The sequence below is a fragment of the Astatotilapia calliptera genome, chromosome 4 (genome assembly GCF_900246225.1).
Source record: "Astatotilapia calliptera chromosome 4, fAstCal1.2, whole genome shotgun sequence".
In the NCBI taxonomy this organism is placed as follows: domain Eukaryota; kingdom Metazoa; phylum Chordata; class Actinopteri; order Cichliformes; family Cichlidae; genus Astatotilapia; species Astatotilapia calliptera.
The window spans coordinates 3,370,280-3,391,732 of NC_039305.1; the positions used below are offsets into that span (position 1 = coordinate 3,370,280).

The 21,453-nt window shown below is 41.9% G+C and overlaps 1 protein-coding gene across 1 annotated transcript in view; it reads right to left on the reverse strand.

Moving 5' to 3' along the window:
- Positions 1-1,623: 1,623 nt before the first annotated feature.
- nog1 (noggin 1) overlaps positions 1,624-21,453 on the reverse strand; it is a 42,756-nt gene continuing 22,926 nt past the window's right edge. The window contains exon 2 of the mRNA XM_026164011.1: positions 1,624-3,219. Within this exon, the coding sequence (XP_026019796.1) occupies positions 2,004-2,678 (675 nt within the window). The 5' untranslated portion in view covers positions 2,679-3,219 and the 3' untranslated portion in view covers positions 1,624-2,003. The remainder of the gene's footprint in view (positions 3,220-21,453) is intronic.

Consider the following 21,453-nt stretch of genomic DNA (forward strand, 5'->3'; position numbering starts at 1 on the left):
CCACTGTCTACCCGACTGAGGCTCTGGAACAACTGAGGGGTGGGGGGGGGTTGTCTCAGTCAGTGTGAGACAGAAGACGCTCCACAAAACGATTAGAAACGCTACATTAAAACTATTCATATTATAAACCCTACAGCTGTGATCAAACACACAGAGCATCCCTTGGATTTTAGCGGCGGTGCCAAAGTTAAAAAAAAAAAAAGATATAAAGATGTCAGCTTGAATAACAATGAACAAGACCGCCACAATATTTCTTTTTAATGCAATGCTGTTAAAATCTAACACCGTGTAGCTTTGAAAAGGCCCATTATGCTTTGATAGGCCATTACAGAATATACAGATTATTTAATACAGCTGTAAACTGTATAAGTCTTTTCCCACTAAATTCAAAATAATTCACACAAAGTTCACACACAGATGCCTTTACTGATTCAGAGCGACTGGGATAAAATCACTATGTTTGTAAGAAGATGCATTACTGTGTGTTACACAGCAAAGGGAAGAAAACCCAGCTCTGTCATTTACAGTAAAACTGCAGTACCACAATGTCGAGTAAAGCCTTAGATTGAAATTATGTATTGGAAGTGTTATGAAGTAATGACAAGTATATGCAATCTTTGAATTATACCGTGATTCTTCACATCATTCATCTATTGCCTAAAAAGTATTTTCATTTTTGAGTAAAGCACGTAACCTGTCATCACTACTGCCTTATATACCTATGCAATATAAAGCTAATGAACGCAAGACTGTAATGCAATATTTTATGCCACGTTCTTCCCTGATTTAAATAAATTGAGCATGTTTATAATGACTCACGTTGATATTTGCAACTGAATGTGTGCAAGGCTGCAAAATTATGCTCAAATTGAGCGCTTCCCATCATCTACAGGAAAATATTCCCCATCATTGTGTTTAATCTTAATTTTTAATCAGATTGTTTCTGTGCATATTTACTGACTGTAATCTCTTTCCTAACTGTAAAGAAAGTTGAGCTTTTTTGTATGTTTAGCTCTTTTGCACGCTCAGTATTTACCCAGGAGACATCAGACCTTTAATGAACAAACTGCACTATGAAGAAAATACTTTATCCAGATTTTAATGGTGTCAGCTTATTAACAGTCATGTAGTATCAGCCTCTGATTCTCCAGCAAATCTCCTGCTGGGCTGAAAATGAGGAGGAGGGCTTGTGCAGATGAAAGAAAGTGAGACATGTGAGACTTCTTCTATAATCAGCTTGTAAAGGACCCGATGTGTGACTGACAGCCTTAGCACTGATAAGATAGTTCTGGCTAACTGAAGAGAACCAGTGACCTGTTGTATATAAATCAGAAAGTGATAATTGACTACTGATAAGACCAATATGATACCATGAGAAACGTTTCCCCCCAATAATGAGTAGTTTTATAGCCAAATCTCCGTCTGGTTCTATAATTATGTACTGTTATGAAATAAGCTGTAAGACAGGGAAGGCCAGCCACCATAACTGTAATAAGAACACGATGCGTAAAATGGTTTTAGCGTGGGAACTACAGGCTGTGCGTAATGTGGCAGGTGACTTAATGTGTAATCGCTCAGATTGGGTATAAAAGTGATAAGAAGTAAAGGAAAATCATGTTTAAATCATTTCAGTGTCGTTTTATTGTACGAATATAAAGAATAAATAGCACATTTCCTTAAATTTACAGGATAACAACAAGTCACTGACACAAAACTGTATCAATAATCCACGTTTAACTCTGAGGTCGATTCGCTGCGTCCGCGTTTTGAAAACAGCAAGTCCTTACGTGGCTCTATCGCTCCATAAATACAAAATATATAACCAATATTCTCCACAAATAAAGTAGACTCTGGTTACAAATAATACTGATTTTGTACATGGAGTTATATAACTGCGTGGCACCGCATATACAGAAAATACATTCCTACACTCGGTAGTGCACGTGAAAGAGATTTGGAAAAAAAAATACTGAGCTTATAATTTATCTTCAGAGTCTTGTGTTTTAACTCGAACAGGAGCATTTGCAGTCTGTAATGATCGGGTACTGCACCGGTATCCAGGCGCACTTTAGCCCCCCCTTCCTCTGCACGCATCTCCATCTCAGTATCGTCAGGTGGGTAGAGTTCGCAGGTTTGCACACCATCCCCTCCGGAACAGAACAAGACCGTTTGCTCAGGCAGCTGCCCACTCGCACAAACCGCGGCCAGAATCTGTTCCCCAGGTCGGTCCAGGTGTACACGACCGGGCAGAATGAGTAGGCCCACAGCCACTGCTGCAGGCGCCGCTTCAGTTTCTTGCTGGGCTTGTGCTTCTTGCCGAACTGGATGTCAAAATCCACCGCTCGGATTTCTTTCGGGAGTACTCCCCCCGGCTTTTGGATCTCGAAGTCGTCGAGCTCATCGTTCCCGGTGAATTTGTCCTCCGTGGGCTGTAACACGGACAAAAAACGAGTGTCAAAGTCTCCCAGGATGCTCTTTAATTCAGTCTCGTTAAGATCTCGCTCCTTGGGGTCAAAGACAGGATCCGGGTCCTCTTTTAATTCCACCAGCGGCAGACTGTCACTCGGGATGGGACGGAGAAGGTAGTAGTGCTGACAAATCCCTCTATCCATCACAAGTCCGAGAGACAGCACCAGCAGATACATGGCAATACACTGGTGAGACTGATCCATGTTCATCGATGAGATCCTCACGCACACGGAGCTGCTTATTGTCCACTTGTGCGCAATTACGCGTGAGCCGTATCCAAACGTGGGCCTCTAGAGTCCCTTAATATTCAGATTCCCATGATAAAAATCCGCGATAGAAATAAAAGATTGTTCCACGAAGCATTAGTGGAAACGACTTCTAAAGGCAAAGATCAGATCATGCGTCCTCGAGCTTCGCGCGCCTCTGCTCGGCATGATGCTCCACTTGTGTCCTCTGCAGAAAAGCGCTGAGCGTAACTCGCAACCTCCGTTATATCCTCCGCACGGAGCGTGATGTAATTCGTGTGCCCCTCTTTGAATGTGGGTTTGTTGTCTAGGAGGAGATCCCCAATACCTCCTTCTTCCACCACACTGGAGGAGGGTGCCGGAGGGGGAGGCGGGGGACGGAGGGAGAGGAGACGCCCCCTGTCGGTTTTCCAGACTTTCTTAAACCAGGCTTTCATTCATCAGGGGTGTTGGTCATCTGGTGAATCCTTCTGCTGCGAGCCTCTGCAGCAGGCTCCCAGAACACCTCATGAAAAAATACAAACTAGTAACGACAACTTTACTTAAACACCTCAGAGAAAGTTTTATTACACAAACAGTTTTGTTAATGTTTATTATTTACACCATGAAGTTAAAAGCTATATTTGTATTGCTTATTAACAGCAGTAATACAAAGAAAGAAAAAATATAATACAAAGCATTTTGACATGTCATTTATTAGATCAACTTTAATTTGTAACAGCAAGTAATACAGACATACATACATGTTAATGCATCAAAAATCAGTCAAATGTAACAAACTACATCAACATTTATTTAGCTGGAGGATGTGAACACTATTTTTTTTACACTGCTGGCTGGATTAGAAATATAAAATATTTCACACTGTAAAGTTTCAGGACACACAAAGAAAATTTAGATTCCACCATTAGAAATGCATATTATAGGATCCCAAAACTGATCTGTTTTCACCTAGTGCGAGTTTTAGCCAATCAATATTAATGACAATAACAATTAAAAAAAAGCCGGTTATGTGCCGTCAGAATGATTTGTTTTATTTAGGGCGTGTAATACACTTACTGGCACAGCTTAAATGAACCGAACCTCAAACCAAATGTTAGACTTCTCAGTTCCTAATAAATTTACAATAAGCAACACTGTGGCTATTCATTAAAGACTTGTTGCTGTGCAAACATATTGGAACACACAAATTCAACAATAAAATGATGATTTTATGAAAATGTCTTGAATATTTCCATCTGATGGACTCGTGCGAATAAGAAAGACCACCTTAAGTTTAATAGTGATGTGTGCACATATCTGATGAAGGACTGGCAAAATGCTGTCAAGATTATTTTAACAATCTTAAATCGCAGGAAAAAAATATACACACACATTCAGTTGAATGACAGATTGTATGAAACACACTGCACAGGAAACAAACAAAATCACATCAAATCCAGCTCAACCTTTTGCTTGCTTGAAGAAAAGCGTGATTTACAGCCTGAATATCAGATGAAATGGCCTGTTAACTACACTTTTTGCAGTGTATTTACTGCATGTGTCCAGCTCAAGTGGGACAATATTTCTGCCTGTACCAGCGCCACAGCGAGCCTCTCAATAAAGCCAGCCAAATTAGCTCCCAAATAAACAACGCTCGCTAAGCGGCAGCCATGGAAAGTATCACAATTTGTGAACCTGTCTAAACTCATGCTCAGAGAATCATTCTTTGAAAAATAATTTAATGGAAGAACTTAGCCAGCTGCTACATCAGCCATAAACCATCCGCTTAAGATAAATGCATCTCTGTTTCAATTTGAATGAGCTAATTCACACAAGCACTTGAGCACACGACTCATTTAGTTTATGGTCAAATGATGGTGAAAAGTCTGGAAAATGTCACCCCTTATATTTTTCATCTGACCAGCACGTATCATAAACCATCGCTCCTAAACACACTTGACAGATCTGCTCAATCCAGCGCATTCACATGCGGGACAGTGCAGACTAAACTCTGCACGCATGCAAACAGCACCAAGCATCAGATATCAAGAAATCGCAGAATTTAACGTGCAGTCTAATAAAAAATAGAAAATAGAAATGCTCAATTGCACATTTTCTTTTGGAGAATTAAAGCAATGCGTTCAAACTCACTCGCAATACTTTTTTACACACTTAGGGAAATGTTAAATTGGAATTGACATGTTCATTCTTTTAAGGAATAATATTTGACACACACTGGAATATTCTGTTTGTAATGGGGCCGCTCGAGTGAAGTGCAAATATGGTTCTCATTAAGTGTCATGTGGATTGCCAGGCTCATTTAACGCAGAGTTGTTTTGGTTTCTTCTAATCCCTTCCTACTGTTTTACCACAGGGACATTTTGATAGTGAATTATTCCTCCTTATAAAGTCAGCCTACATGAGACAGACGCCTGCTTAACTGACTTTTTTTCTATCCCTAAGTTAACCAAACACTTTTTACTCCCCGGCTAATAAACTGGCCCATCTAATTACCTGTATTTTTATTTTTTAAATGCAGGGTCTGGTCCTTGACTTTTAAACCTGCGCTTAAGGATTTACATTAAAAATGAATCTCCACGTTTGAGCTGATCACAGGTCACTGTACCATTCCCTGCTGATTTCTCATTTAGTGAGGAAAAGCAGACTTCTGTGTTCTGGCAGCCACATTCAGCAGTGCTACCAAGAAAAGTCATGCTCGGGTAGAAACACAACAGAAGGGACTTGAAGATTAAGATTCAGCTTTCATCCCTGCAAAAGCAGAGCAGAAAAAAAATCTGACATATTTGGAAAAGTCTACTTTGGAAAAATATCAGCCAGGCAAGCGGGCGTTCGAGGCTCCTCGTCCTGTCTTCAGGTAAAGCTTACAGTGTCACACAGACAACACAAAGCACCTTTCACACACTTTATCTCCCTCAGCACGTTGTTTCACACCTTGTGCTGATTGAGGCTGCATTGCCAAGCTGAATACACACAGACACGGAGTGGGTGCTATTCTGTTTGCTCTGGCACTTGGGAGGTGTGCAAATTGCTTGTTTGTTTAGCACTTTTTCCATTCCTCTGCAATCCAACAGCACCTAGTTGCCATAATCACTCCTGCTGTGAGCTTAATTTAAATTAATTGCTCCTTCAGACCACTGATCATCAGTCTGATGGCACACTGCATTTTTTCATGCCACACTATTAATGTTCCATTAAAGAATTTTACAGCTCGAGTTACCCGGCTATTCACAGCAGTGTTAAAACCCACATTCAGACCAGTTCAGCCCTGTGCCTGATGGAAGAGATAGTGGCTGATAGCTGCCGTTCAGCAGCCTGATAACATTTTTGTCGCGACGTTCAGCTTAACAGAGTGTCTTTAAAAAAAATCCACGGTGAAAATTTCATTTTAGTCTGTTAATAAAATAAGAGGATATTCGTTAACAATCACAGTTTGACACGAGGTGGAATTATTGACTCTACAACCGAGAATATCATTATCCAAATCAAACAACACGTTATTCAAATGAATCATCTTCAGGCTGTGGAGAATGCGCTCACGCTGTGAAACATCTGTGGATTTAAACAAGCGGTATAATTACCCAATTAGCATTTAGCTAATTTTTCCCACAGGTTGAAGGCTGGTGAGAGTGTGTTCACTCCAGTCCTCAATAAAGTTTTCACAGACAGAAAACTCTGCGTGCGAACAAAGTCGTTAAAACAAAACTCTGAACAAAGTGCTGAGTAATTACTCAGACGACTGATTGTGTATTCAGGCGTATGGAGGACCGAGAGTCGAGTTAATCGGTGCCATTAAGATGAAAAACAACATCTCAGCTCAGCAGCAAAGGGACAGCTGACAGGTATTACTCTGACGGGTCGGCCTGTGGCGCTGTAACAAGTATTTTTACGTTTTTGCTCGTAAATCTTGAACTATGGCTTATTTTAACTTTTTTCCCCCAGAATCGTTGGCTTACTTTGCACATCCATTTGTCCTGCAGCTTTTATAATTTTTTACAGTATTCTGAATTGTCATTTGGGAAAAGAAACATTTGTCGAGGTCTGAATTTAAATATTAAATATAGTCTTATCATATCAGAAACCTACATTATGACGCATAAGCACGCAGGACAAACAGGAAATGTTTTCTCAGGCCGAGATTAGCTCGGCTTGTGCCATAAAGCAACAAGCTGTCGTCCAGCGTGGTGCCGCAGTGGTCGGTCCCATGTGAGCGAGCACAAATACCTCTCTAGTGTAAATGTGAATGCCGTATTTGTGCAGTTTATCTGGTGCTTGTAGCAACTAGACAGAAAATAATGGCTCTTGTGACAGTTTTCCAGAGCTGAGTGTTATAAACTTTGGTGCAGCCGTCTGATAACGTTCATCCAAACACGTGCATCTGTTCCTCTGGAATCACCACATCTCAGCAGCACTAGGAGGAAAGCATCTGCTCCACTTTATAACTCTGAGAACAATCTTTCTTGCAGTCAAACCATTTTCCTGCAGATGTAGACATAAATAATGGTTCCTGCTCTTACAATAAAAGCCGGATCTCTTCGGTCTTGGACTGGTCAGAAGACGACGGATGACCATAAAATCAAGTTTATTTAATAATGCGAGAAGAACTGCAGCTTTGCCTCATTAAATGATGCTCAAAGCACCCAAACAACAAGTATCTGAAAAACTGAGCAGCGATGTCGTCATTGAGCAGTCGTGACCAACAAAAAATATATTATAAAAACAAAACAAAAATACTGTGAACAGCTTCACTGGAACTGTTATTATAACCTTCCACTCAATTACATCTGCCACCCAAAGGAAGCGTGCAGCTAGCTGACTTTAAAGTTGAAGAGGATATCACTGATATGTATGGAAGCCCATTTCCGCCACTAAAAAACAAACAAACAAACAAAAAAATGTATCCATAACTCGAAATTTAGAGTTATTTTCTCGAAATTTTGACTTAATTTCTTGAAATTTTGAGTTAGCACTGCCAATCAGTAATCTACGTGAATGATGTCATTTCCTTGTTACCCGGAAGCTGAAGCCCTCAGCTACAAATGCTACAGCTAAACTACAGCTAGCTTCACAAATGATGAAATCCTTGAGCTATTAGCTGAATCACATGGCGTTACTATCAGCAAACGTACTCTCGAAAGCGCCGGTTTGTTGCGATCCGGTTTTGAGTGCGCATTCCTCCGCACTGTATCCTTCCGGGTAACAAGAAAATGACATCAATCACGTAGATTACCGATTGGCAGAGCCAACTCGAAATTTCGAGTTGTTAACTCAAAATTTCAAGAAAATAACTCAAAATTTCAAGTTATGGATACTTTTTGTTTTTAGTGGCGAAATGGGCTTCCATAGATGTGCCGTGAGCTTGTAGACTTCCTTCTGCACATACATTTGGCATTTTTGAATGCTTTTTCTTTCAGTCACTTTAAACATCACCAGAAGGGAGACACATTTCCAGCACAGTGTCGCCAAAACTGGGGAAGTCACACCAAAGCGAATCAAGATGGATAAAAAGCATGCAGACCATGCAGATTTTAGAGTGAACTGTCCCTTTAAGGAAGCACCAGTGCCAGCAGTTTTAGATCAGCCTTTATTTTTCTGGAATCAAAGTAAATACTCGCGCTCTTGATGGATGATACAGTACTCCATCAACCTGCCGAGTGATATAAATGAAGCCTGACGACAGGCGCAGAGACACAGCAGGCGTCCTCTGCAGCCAGAAGGACATTTAGTTTATTTCAGCACCCAGGCGGAGTCGGTGCGCCGATCTCCACGTGGCGATCTGGACACATTTCTGCAGATCATTTTAAGCCAAGGCTGAGGCCATTTCTTCTTTGAAAGAGCAAACAGGCCAAGAGTCAGACTGTAGTAGTAGTAGTAGTAGTAGTAGTAATAGTAGTGGTAGTGGTGGTGGGGAGAAGAGGGGTTGTGGTGTCTCCAGCCTCTACAACACAGACGGCTGTTTGTACCATGCAGCCCCCTTGCGCCCCCCAACAACCCCACCTCGGTCTCAAACTCTCAGCTCCTAATTCACACTTCATAAATCAAGATGACCTGTCCTCCAGTGAATTCATCCCTCTCTGTGCTGGATAATAGTGGCGCTATTGTTCCCACCGCGAGGATTCATTTCAGAGACGTAAACTATCCTGGAGGCCGACGCACAGGCCCGATAGCTAAAGCAGCTCCTGGACGTCCGCGTGGAGACGGAGGACGAGCGGCACTGCAGTCGTCCGTGTCAGGCCACGTCTGGTTGGTTATATTTTCAACTCCTCTGGCAGCTAATACAGGTCCAAAAATAAGAACACTAATTGGCCAGTGTTTATTTCTGTATGGGAGAAATAAGTGTTTTTAGCAGGTTGTTTGTGGCACGATGGTTTAACAGTCGGGACTCTCTGGGAGGTACGGCTCAGTCCACTGCATGGAAAAAGAGCCGACTCTCCCCTTTTTTTAATAAATAAGGCCTTTTATACGAAAATTGGTAATACAGTATAGTTGTGTGTGAGACTGGCACGGCAGCGTGTGACATCATGAGTGTTGACTCATGAGCAGATGAGTGATGCACACTGAGCTTTTGCCTCCTCTCAAACTCGTATTTAGTGCCACAGAAACAGCAGTAAAGCCTCACTCTGCCCTCGTCCGTCTCCCAGTCGCGCTCCCTCTACACTTAGGAGAGGGGGGAGGGTCTGGTAATGAAGCAAGTGTTTCTATGCGTTGTGAGGGGGCTGTCAGCTCTACACACAGCAGACCTCTGTCACCTGTTGCCACCAGCAGGAGGCTCAGGCGACGGGCGCGGAGCCAAGCCTGGCGGCCAGTCGCAGGACCCTGGCTCCACCTATAGACAGCTCAGCATGGTGATTTACTCGGCCTCCGTGCAGAGGTGTCTATACACACTTGTGCATACAGAGTTATAGCAGGAGCAGTACTCGGGCAACGGCTAACGGCTTGGGCAACCATTAAATAAATTATCTCATGTGCAAATGAAACAAACTACAGTGCTTTTTTTAATGACTGGACATTGCTACAATCAAACTGATCCTTAACAAAAATCCTATATTGGGGTTTACTGGGGATTCACGCTTCAGTGGGGCATCTATGTCGTGGATTCCCCGGGAAATGTGTTGATACAGCTCGCAACTTTGCTGACCGACCTGGTCAGTACCCATTATCCCTCCTGTGCATTTTTCCACAGCAGTTTTTGGGGATTTATCAGTGAGAAAATATAACAATTGTCCTCTCAACACAGTATCACATACAATCCTCACAAACATCAGCAAATTCCAGGAGGGACATTGCTGAACCGGAATAGATGTGAAGGGAAAAGCTTGTGGGACAAATATGCTCGTCCCTGAAAATGAAACTGATCACAGCAAAAAGCTGTGGAAAAAAAGCCAGGAAAGAAAACACTCCTGGCATTTTTTGTTGCTCCTTTTTGTTGTAATCACATATTTTTAAATGGTTATTAACACATAATCACCAGCACAAGCAAAAATGCCAGCAACGACACGGGCCGCTTATGTAGGCGACATCGTTCACTCTACAAAACTCTAAGTTGGGTCTTAATCTCAGTTCAGTGCATTGAACAAGTAACAATGACTGAAATGTTCGACGGCCATCGCAACCTTTGTTTCTCTTTGGCCAGAAATGAGCAAATTCTGACAAAAGGGCTGGAATACCAAGACATCAGCTACTGTAACATTAGCAAGCGGCATCCAGAGACCGTATAGGTCACAACACAGATGCTTAGTGCTAAGTAACATACAAAACATAAAACTAATCACAATTTAAATTTTCTTCATGGGTAATCGGTTCTAATAATTAACTGTGCAGCAGGATTAAAAATGCTCCAAACACCACAAACATGATCCACAGATCTACACCTGCCAGACAAACCAGCCATGCCACACACCTTAAAATCTTTCAGCCACAGTGCAGTTAAAAATGGTGTGTAACATGAAGCTCTTTACACCCTTGCAGTTTTTATGAAACCATAAATGCTTTTGCACCAGGCCCTAAACATATTTATTTTGGCTCTAGTGTTAGACATTGTAACCAGTGAGGCTGGAATGGAGTCGTTTCTGAAACCAGCCCCTAGAGGCCATCGGAGAAACTGCAGCTATGGGAACTTCAGGTTCCAACCACAGTTGGTCACTTAAGTAACACACGATGCAAAATGGGTAGGATGGTAACTGTGTAAACAAATGCTTTGACTTGTGAGGGTTTCTTTGACAGTAAAGTCTTGCAGAGTCCAGTTTTAATGGAAATAGGCTGCAGCAGAGTTCATTGTTAGTACTGCAGAGCATCATCACAGCTATAGTGGTTTTTTTGTGCAGTATAAAATGCATATCTATACATTTACATCTAAAAGCATGTACCTAAAATTTTGTAAAAATCGAATGCAAATTCTTCTGAAAAACTGGAGGGAAAACTGGTGCTAGCACACAGCGTTTCAGGTGAGGGAGACGGCTTTGTGTGAAGCTGAAAAAGGAAACTGCAGCTGTAGATGAGACAGAGAAACGAAGACTGACAGCAAGAGCAATGGGTCTTTAGTTGGAGTGGGGGGTTTGGGGCTGAGCCCAGAAGCAGCGCTGTAGAAAGGGTTAACATGAGACAGTAAAGTGAATCCAGATGTGCTGTTATTATTAATATCTCTGGCTGATGAATGGGAAGGTAAAATTACAGGCGCCAGCCAGGGAGGCCCCGCGCGTTGCCCTGCCACCCAGGAGCTTCCCAACTCACCTCCACAGCTCGCACAGCAGCGGCAGCAGATCCGGGCCAGAGGGTCAGCGTTCCTCCATGTGGCTTCAACGTGTCAAACAACCGAGAGGCAAAGCAGGCGAGTAGACAGGCAGTCACTTTCGCTGGCCGGCGGTCCAGCGCCGCAGAGCGATGGGCGTCAAACACATGACTTCATAGCTCAATTTCATCTCAGTAGCTGCTCTGTGTCACTTTGTGTCAGTCATGAAGGCTGTAATGATTTCATTCTAGCATTAAAAAACTAAACCTAGGCATTAAAATTATTGTTATTAACTGAATTTCAAGAGTTTTCCCAGTACTGTGCAAGGACTACTCTAGGTTTCCTGAAGGTCTTTCAGTTTTCCACGGACATCAGCTGCTTTTTCACTCATTCTCAGTCCGGTCCTTGTACCTGATCATTTTCAGAGGAATTTTTGTCATTTAACACGGAGCTGTAAAAAGCAGCCAACGCAAAGACTGAGCTAGTGTTGTATTCACACATAACAGAAGGCTTGAAGAACATATTTTAAACTGTATTTTTAAGCACGGTGTTAGCAGCCTGTTGCAAAAACACATAATTGAATCCCCTTCATTAGTTAAATATACAAAAACTGCCAAATATATCACAGTTTGACAGCATGAAACACTATTTCTGCACAAACAGCGTGATGCTGAAAGAGCAAAGAAATCTTGTCAACAAACCAAAAAACTCTCAGTTATCTCACATATCTAAAGTATCTCAGAGCCATAGTCCAGCAAAGATCTAATGCAGAACCTGAAAGACGCACTTGGAGCTTCATTTACTCCCATCTGTTCACTGAAGCATCATCAAAACTGGTCTCAGTGGATGGATGGGTGTAAAGAAGCCAAAGTTATGCAAAATTACACAAGAACACGCCTGAAAATCAGTGACTGGGTCTGATGCAGTGATGGGTTTGACCTGTAAAACACGGTGGAGGCTCGGTCACGGTTTGGTGCTGGATTTCAGTGTTGGAGATGTTCTCAAAATCGATGAAATATGAACGGACAACATCTTTGTTTTTAACGAAACATTACTCAAAGAAGCTTAGGAGCGTTCAGGCTGTGTTGCAGAATAAAGGCGCTCATTTGAGCTGTGCACATACTGTACATATTGTATACCGTTTCATATACATTTCATTTTTGTTTGCACATTTTAATAAATCGTTGCACCCGTTTTCAAAGTAAAGTCGAATAATAATAACCTAGAAATAGCCCAGGTATTATTTGGGGGCTCAGTTATTTTAGAATCTTTGAATTAGAATATCAAACTAAATAAAGAAACAAGTATTTAATGGAAAGTACTTCATGGTCTGTTTATGCTGCTGCTGAACTGAACCGTCAGGCAGATCTGTGGGCTTTATAGGAAGAGACCTGTAATCACTTTACTGCCTGCGGCAGCTCCTCACACCACCTCCTATTCACACCCCCAGACGTCCACTCAGTTCCACAAAAGTGACAGTATTGTTGCCTTCATCTGAGACGTGGACATCAAGGAGTGAGAGTCACTTTTTGTCCTCCTTTTCAGGGCTGACTTTCATTATTGAGCAGGGTTGGAATGAGCTTGGTCTTACCCAGAAGGCTATTTTCAGACTAGTTCACGATCCTCTTTCAGGCTTTGTTAACAGTTTAAATCATCCCAAGTAGTCAAACTACACAGAGCAAGGCAAAAAAAGAACGAAAGATGTTTTACAGCCTGTGCTGAATGTGTTTTATGATGATTGGTTTATGGTTTTACGACAGAGGTTGTTTGCTTTGTCACTTCAGTCGTTCACGACACAAGCAGCTTTCTCCTGCAGGTGAAAGTTTGTATCAAACTCTGGAGTTACAACACCATCGACTTCAAACTGGCCTACCTTGAAAACTTTAATGGAATACATTTAGAGGTGACCTATTCTGACATCAATGAAAGCCAAGAGAAGAAAAAAACCTCTCTGAAACTCAGTGTTTGGCTCAAACACAGTTATAAGTGACAGTTGAATGAAATTTTAGGATACGCTTAATTTCTTTTTATTCGGAGATTACATCCATCTCCCATCCATCCATACATGTATTTATGGGAATCACTGTAGAGGTTCACTGCAGTAGGCGCTTAACATTTTCTGACCCACCAACGATTTAAGACCACTCCTACCAAAAAATGTTGGTGCATCTATGAAAACACTTCCTGCACTCTCTTATCCCGTTCAGGCCCACAGCAGGATGGAGCCCATCTCTGCACGCAGTAGGCGAGAGGCCAGGAAAGCGCCGTCACACGATAGTTACATGTCAACGGAAGCGAGGAAGGAGAGAGACGTTTGTGTTAGCCTCACAGCTGTTTCCAAATGCATCTACCTTTTCAGAAATGCAAATTCATTTCAGTCCAAACGGTTCTGCTCCAGAAAGTCCAACTGTTGGCATTTGAGCTTTACTTTATGCTGTGGTCTTTTGTCTTTCATCCTGTTTGTACCTGTGATTTTCTCTCTGCCTTTCTTCTCTGTTTATCGATTTTTATGTTACACTATCACAGGTAAATCCCGAAGCTTACTGCAGTTTAATGTCCTCCATTTTTAGGCCAATTTAAGAGCTGCTGATTACGTGGCTACATGCTGTTATAAGTTTCATTTCACTGGGAGTTACTGGTGCTTCATGCACGTTTGATAAATCCAAAGTAGACTTACATTTAGACCAATCACAGCACACAAAAATGCTTTTGTTAAGAAGCAGTGGGGCTAAAAATGAAGATTGAATAAGTCTTCTCACAATGATTACTGCTATTCAGAAATGGGAAAAAAGGGATACTAACTCTGAATGTTAGAACTATGAAGCACCTGTAGTTCCTGCAGTGATCTTCAACCATACTGTCCTTTCATGTTGCACAGGAACATTGGAGAATATTTCTGGCATTTCAATTCAAATAGCAAAGAAGTGCTTCTGACAACAGTTTTTCTTGTCAGCAGAAGCCCTTTTTTCTAGAACAGCAGAAGAGCCCTGACTACAGAAGGAAGTGCAGAAGGAATATAATTCCTGGGTACAAGGGGATGGAGCCGAAGCATTAGACGGGTAAGAAAAGGGAGGTGGGAAATATGCGTAAATCCAGTAGGAGATATGGAGCTTGGCTGACCACAGGGGCTGTTGTTTTAACCGTCAGATGCACGGCTGCAGGGAGGGGGTGGTGGTGCAGTGACTGTAGGTGGGATTTGGAGGGAAAGGTGGGGGGCATCCCTCTCGGGTTGCCTCTGTCCCCAAGCGGTCCTGTGGGAGCTCGGCCAGCCTCTCTGTCGCTGTCTGCCCTGCATGGGGCCCTCACCACCTTCCACATGACAGCTCAGAAGACAACCTCATGCTGGCTTTACTCACCCTCTTTTGTGCATTTTGAACACAGGGATACCAGACAAATTATGCTTAATGACCGGCGGAGGTTGCCACAGCAATGGCTGCTTTGTTGCCAAAGCCAAGTGTGTAAATGTTAGGGTGCAACCCTACACAGCTTCCCAGTCGTACTAAGCAGATGCTCTTTCTGTAGCTGGAATAAACAGGCTGGACCGGGCTTGTGTTTGTGGGCTACACACCGAAGCCACTTCGAAAACCTGAAGTCTCTCTCTCAAAACTTTTAATTAAAAGTCAATTAACTGTTTTTTTGAGAAGGATTTTCTAAAGATCAGGTTATGAGATCAGCCTCAATGTTGTTACTTAAGTAAATCTGGTCCACAAATGATGAACTGATGCTGTATCCTATTCCTACATGTCCCAGTCGTCAGTACGGGAGTATAAAAGTGTAAAACACAAATCAATTCCATGGCATAATCACCGCACCAGTGATTCTCCAAGTGGGCTTTAGGTGGGGTTAGGAGAAGCACAGCTAATAGCAAAGTAAATCTCTATAAACAGCAGACCTGTTCTTCATCAATAAAAAGCGGGGGGCTATTTATACCAAGAAATCAAGAAAAGTGGGTCTAGCATTCCCTCCGATGTTATCTTTGGGCCGGTAGAAAATCGGATGCAGACGTGAGCATTAATATCAGGTCTGAGGCTTTAGCAGCACAACAATCCAACTTTCTCCTGATGGAGTTTGGTGTTTTGGCTCTCTGGCAGGCCACCAGGACAGCCTAGCTACTTACTGATACTGCAGGGCCGTGCTTGGTTTCCACGGTTTCCGCTGTAGTGGATGAAGTTCTTACATTATTACATCTTCCAAGAAATAATGGGATTTTGTTACAAACTACCTGGAAAGGTGAGAAAGAAATTAAAAATAGAATCTCAGCAGGCTCGCTGTTTTGCGGATTTTTTTGTGCAATTTTGAGTGCTTTTTTTTTTTAATACAGCGCATTTTCTCCTGCGTCCTGATTGGTTGCAGACCATTGTCAAAATCTCGCGCCGTGTCTCCTGTACAGTACAGAATGAGTTCAGCTCATCAAATTTACATAAATCTTCGATCGCTAACAGCGTGACTCTGAAGTGCTGCACTGTATGTTTGTTTTCTCCCCAACAAACAACACTGTCGACGAAACGTTTGCACCGTCAAAAGCAGCTGCGGTAGCTCCCAGAAGGCAGAGGAAGATGCTAACCATCGCACAAAAAGTTGGACTTCCTGACATGCTAATGGAAGGTAGAAGTTACCGTGTTTTCCGGATTATAAGGCGCATTAAGCGAAACAAAACAGTCAGATAAGTCAAACTTTACTCAGCTCCTTCTTCTTGCTTCCTCTACTTCCGTACCAGTGATTCATTAATGTTGCATTCTCTGGCAGCTGCTCGGTTCACATGTTCTGGACCTGAAAACAGGGTTTGATCTTTGGTTTCTTTCTATAATACTGGACTTATTTTTCTACCAAGGTTTGAACTTTTTAGAGTGTTTAAACAAGAGAGAAAAGTGTGAAAATGTTCATCAACTGTAACATCTGTACATCTGTAATAACTGTAAAAAATAAACCTGGTTACTTCGCGGATTTCACCTATAGCGGGTTACTTTTAGAACGTAACTCCTGCAGTGAACGAGGGACCGCTGTATATTGCATTTACAGAGTTTACAAACAATTAATTTTTGTTTTGCCGATCAACATATTTCATTCGGCCAGTGGTTTCATTTCTCCATTTACTGTTTTTAACCATTAAAGAAAGCCCGAAAGGCATAGCCGAGCCCGTGTGAGGCGCAAACAGCGGTCCACAGTCTGATTTATCTTCAGTGGAGTCGAATTACAAAGGGACTTACAAACAGGAAAATGTTAATTGATTTCTAATCAATGTAACCGAGCTGTGCGGGTGAGGCAAATACTACTAAAGCTAGAATTTCAACCAATTCCCCGAGTCTGAAAAATGAGGAGTGGCAGAGAGAGAGGAGACTTTTTAAAAAACTGGAGTCAGTCTGATTGCTCCCTTGGGAGACATTTCCACCCCAGTGTCCCACAAATGACATGTTTGTATGTAACACAATATGCTTTCTTTAAGAGGTGACGCTTTAGTGGGAGACACATTCTTCCCAAGGGCCCTGCAGTCAAAGTCTAAGACAAAAAAGAAAGAAGGGTTGGTTATTTTACTTGTGTGAGAGCTCATACCTGCTCAGGTGGTTAAAAAAAAAAGCTTAATTTGCTGCTATAAAGAGTTGACGAACAGCTTTCGTTAGGTTTGACATGTAACAGCAAACCCACCCCACAAACAAACTTTATTAGGCTTCTTTTCTCTCTGTTTTTTGATGGATTCCTGTGGGCAGATTATAGGACCATGAAATCAAACATCTGTGCTGCACACAAGCAAAATTAACAGGCAATTTGTACCAATGAGTTCTGTTTTAGTTTAAATTAGACCATCATATAAACACAGAAACAAAGACATTTTCCACCGCTGCAGGCTGTGCGCCGTTTGTTTTTCTCAAGCATTTTTCTCACGCATAACGAAACGTGAAGACATCCAACACGGCACCTACGGAGCTCCGCTGCAGACACCGGCTGCGTTCACGTATTCCATAAAGACCTTTCTATGCCGGTCACACCCGCGTACTTTTAATGTGGACTGGGTTTTAATGGAGTGGGCTGTGATGCAGAAGAGAACACAACTCGTTGTTTCTCACAGCCATGTACGAGATGTGAAAAGAAAAAAGAAATACACGGCATACAGCAGAGACGAGCAGCCTTTACGTTGTTTTCTCTGGCCATTCAATTTCATGGATGCCACAAATTTAAGCGAGAATACAGATTTGATAAGATCGAGCTTGTACTGTTTGTTGTTAGTTTAGTCATGAACTGTATAGCTGTCTGCGCGTGTAGACAGGAAGGAACAAATATTTGGAATGGTAAATTAAACTGAACCTCATTTTGAATTCTCCATTAGGAACCAGTACTCCACACAAAGATAAGCCAGTATACTTTGTTATATGAGGTGCTTTGGGACCAAAGGAACACTTTAATGGTTTCTATTATTGTCCATGTGTGTGTTTGTCTCCACACTAAATAACATTATTGGAACCCAACTGTCTTTTTTAGCTCCTGCTCTGCACACAGGAAACCTTTGAGAGATGCACGTGCACAGTGACTGGTCTAGACATGAGTATGCATTGTTACCAAGACTGTTAACAACAGTGAGCAATATTTAGTCATGTGAAAAAGACAACAATCACATGGCTTTATGCAACGCTGTGAAAACTCCTGTTCATCTACACACAAAGAAAAAGAGCTACATCTCAGATCCTACAAGTAGGGCTGTGCGATATGACCAAAATCTCATATCCCGATATCAGACATCTATCGTCCGATAACGATATAAATCACAAAAATGTAACATTTTTCTGTAAATTCTGTGAATCTCGTGCAGCTCGACTTGCGTGAAGTGTTTCCAGCTGCGCGTCATGTACCTGAGTCGAGTGTTTTAACCGATGCATGAAACGATACATTTTTAGACATAAGTTGTAACGGCTGCCGTTTTCTTTGTGAGTATTTATTACACGGCGTGCTGCGGGGAAAAGCCTGTTCTAACGTTTGAGTCTAAGGTTTATTTGTTAGCACCTGGCGGCTCTTTTTTCAATTCTCATCTGTAAATGATCTGCTCTTTCACGTGATTCAGTTTATTTTGAAAAGTCTGAACAGGATCTTGAGCTTTATTGTGAAAGGTTTATGTGGAACATAAACAAGCGGACACGCGATGGTGTTACCGTCGTTGTTGCTAATGACAACACATAAAAACAGGCGCTTGTCCGTCTGTAGTGTGGTTATATTAAATATAAGAGAAAGAGAGAACTTTAAGAAATTAATATAGCCACTACAGTGACCATCAGAACGATGAAAATATATTACCGTAAACAGTTTATTTTGCGACACCACGAAACAAAGGATAGCATAAAATGAAACGATAGACGTTTTTATATCGTCATCCGATATATCGTTATATTGAACAGCCCTACCTACAAGCATAAGTTAGCATGCTAAAGGTTAAAGTTCGTGACAGTACAATCCGGTTGTTCAGTGATGACGCGACGAATCCTACTTCCGGGCCTAAAGTAGTCTGCGTTTAATATGGCTTTTGTGTTGTTAACATGTTTAATGTTTTGTATTTTCTTCTATTTGATCTCAAAAAGCTCCTAAAACAGTCAGTGATCACTGTTGACCTCCCTCGGCTTTTATTACCGCTAATCATTTATTTAAGCTCAGTTTTTAAAACCTTAGGATGTAACTACAGCCCAGCCCATGCAGCAGTATATGAATGACTAACCTCATATTGTGGATGGATTATCTCAGTTGTTCTCCTGGCTGAAGTTTGGTCCTTTTACAGCATCCTGCAGGAACCTGACCACCGAGAACACTCACGTTAACTTTTATCGAGTGGAAAAAAAGTTAGCTTGTTTATATTATGCTAACATAGCTGTGTCGCTAGCGGTCACGTAGCACATCATTATATACCAGCTAGCCCAACTTCAGTAACCCTACAAACGTCACTGCTGTTTAGTTTTCTGTCTTCATTTATGCTGGAAGTGATAGCAGAGCTGTACGTTTTAATTTGTTTCCAAAACCCCGCAGTCAGGACAGGCTATATTGTATTTAGATAGAAGCTAGCGAGCTAACTTCCTGCTAACTTCTAACTCCGTTAAATGTCATAAATTCCGTTTTCATGGATGCCTGGATGTTAAACTCAATTGTTACACCTGGTAGAGCAGAACGCTGATCATTTTATTAAAGATGAAAGACTTTAGACAGTTTTTCAACTCTCAGTAATGCCATAGTGATCGTTTGATATATGGACCTACAGCGGAGTTTAGGCCCAGACACGGCTAGTGACGTCAGACTGAACAATCGGATGAGAAAAAGACGGGACACTTATGGCTTGTTTGCCAGGAGAAGGCCTCTTCTCTGTAAGGCTACGTCTACACTAATCTGGATAAATTAGAAAACAACAAAAGTTGTTTTCATCCACACTGAAAACGCTACGTTCCTGTACTGTGAAACGTAAGATTCGACCTGTGTCATTTCCGTCTGCCGTTTGTTTACTTTCCGGCTCTTTGAAACTTCACGCCAAGTTTTATCTGGAGTATGTACAAACTGACATTAATCTTTAACAGGGCTGCCAAAATTGAGAGCAACAAAACAATTGTTGTACAATGCCGTCCGCCACCTTAGCTGCATCATATGACTAAAATGCATCATTGTTTCCGAAAGCTTCGTTTTCAAATGTATCCACTTTGGAGAGTGTTTTCAAAAAGCTCAGTTTTCCTTGACCAAAAACGCCGTCTCAGTGTGGTCGGAAGGCCAAAACGGAGAGAAAAAGATGCATTTTCTAACAAAAACGTATTAGTGTGGACATGGCCCAAACATGGCATGCACCGCCAAGTTCACAAAGCTTCATCTGAACAAACCACAAGACTTCTAGAACAACGTCCTCTGGATGGACGAGAACAAGTTGGAGGTGTTCACCAAGATGTGAAGAGATGATGATTTGGGCTCTTTTTGTGACAACGGGACCTCGTGATCTCCTCTGTGTTCCGAAGAATTCTCCAGTGAAATGTGAGTCAAATGTCAGACAGATAAAGCTTGACTCAAACTGGGTCACGCAACAGGACAATGACCCCAAGCATTGAAAAAGCCCAGAGACGGAGACGTCAGTCGGATTGTGGCAGAACCTTCAGAGAGCTGTGCCTAAGAAACGCTGTTAAGAAGAGTTGATCAAAATTCCTGCAACACAACACGAGACTGTTCAATCAAATGATCTAGTTGTTCACAGAACTGCACAGAGTCTCTTTCACCACTTATAATGCTACAGAGAGAAGTTCAGCAGTTCCATCTGCCAAAATGTTAATGTCACTGTAAATTAGGGCTGCTCAATTAATCGAATTTTAATCACGATTACGATCTGGGCTTTCAACGATCATTAAAAATGACTGAGCCGATTATTAGCCCCTCCCTCGTTTATCCGCGACACCTTAAAGGCCGGTCCGTGAAAATATTGTCGGGCATAAACCGGTCCGTGGCGCAAAAAAGGTTGGAGACCGCTGATTAAGAGGACCCGAGGGAAGCTCGGAAAGCTAAGCAGAAGTTATTTGGAGAGGAGAGTGACTGCCGTTGGTTGAAAAGAGTTTAAAAAAAAAAAAAAAAAAACTTCAGTGGTGTTGCACACTATTTTATATTATTTTTCTAAAGTCATTGTTAACCCTTTAAAGCCATCAGAGCAGCACGCTCCGTTTTGCGTAACTATTTTTAAATCCCTGTAGAACCTGAACCGTGTAAGCTAGCGCAATAATTTGTTTTGCATATGAAACCGGAGGAGTTGTACTTACATCTTATGACATCAGCTTGTCCTCGGTCACGGTTTCGTTCCACATATAGCTTTGCAAAAATTGCATAAAAAGCGCTTGCAGGAACAAAAACATAATATTCCAGAAACACGCTTTGCCGTTCCTATCAGCTGTTCGTAACACTTCCCACAGTGAAATGATGCACCTGCTGTTTTCTTTGCAAATTTGCATCATAGGATTGTTTTTTGTTTTTCCTGCAGTGTATAAAAATTGCTGTATCTCCAAAATAAAACTATGAAGA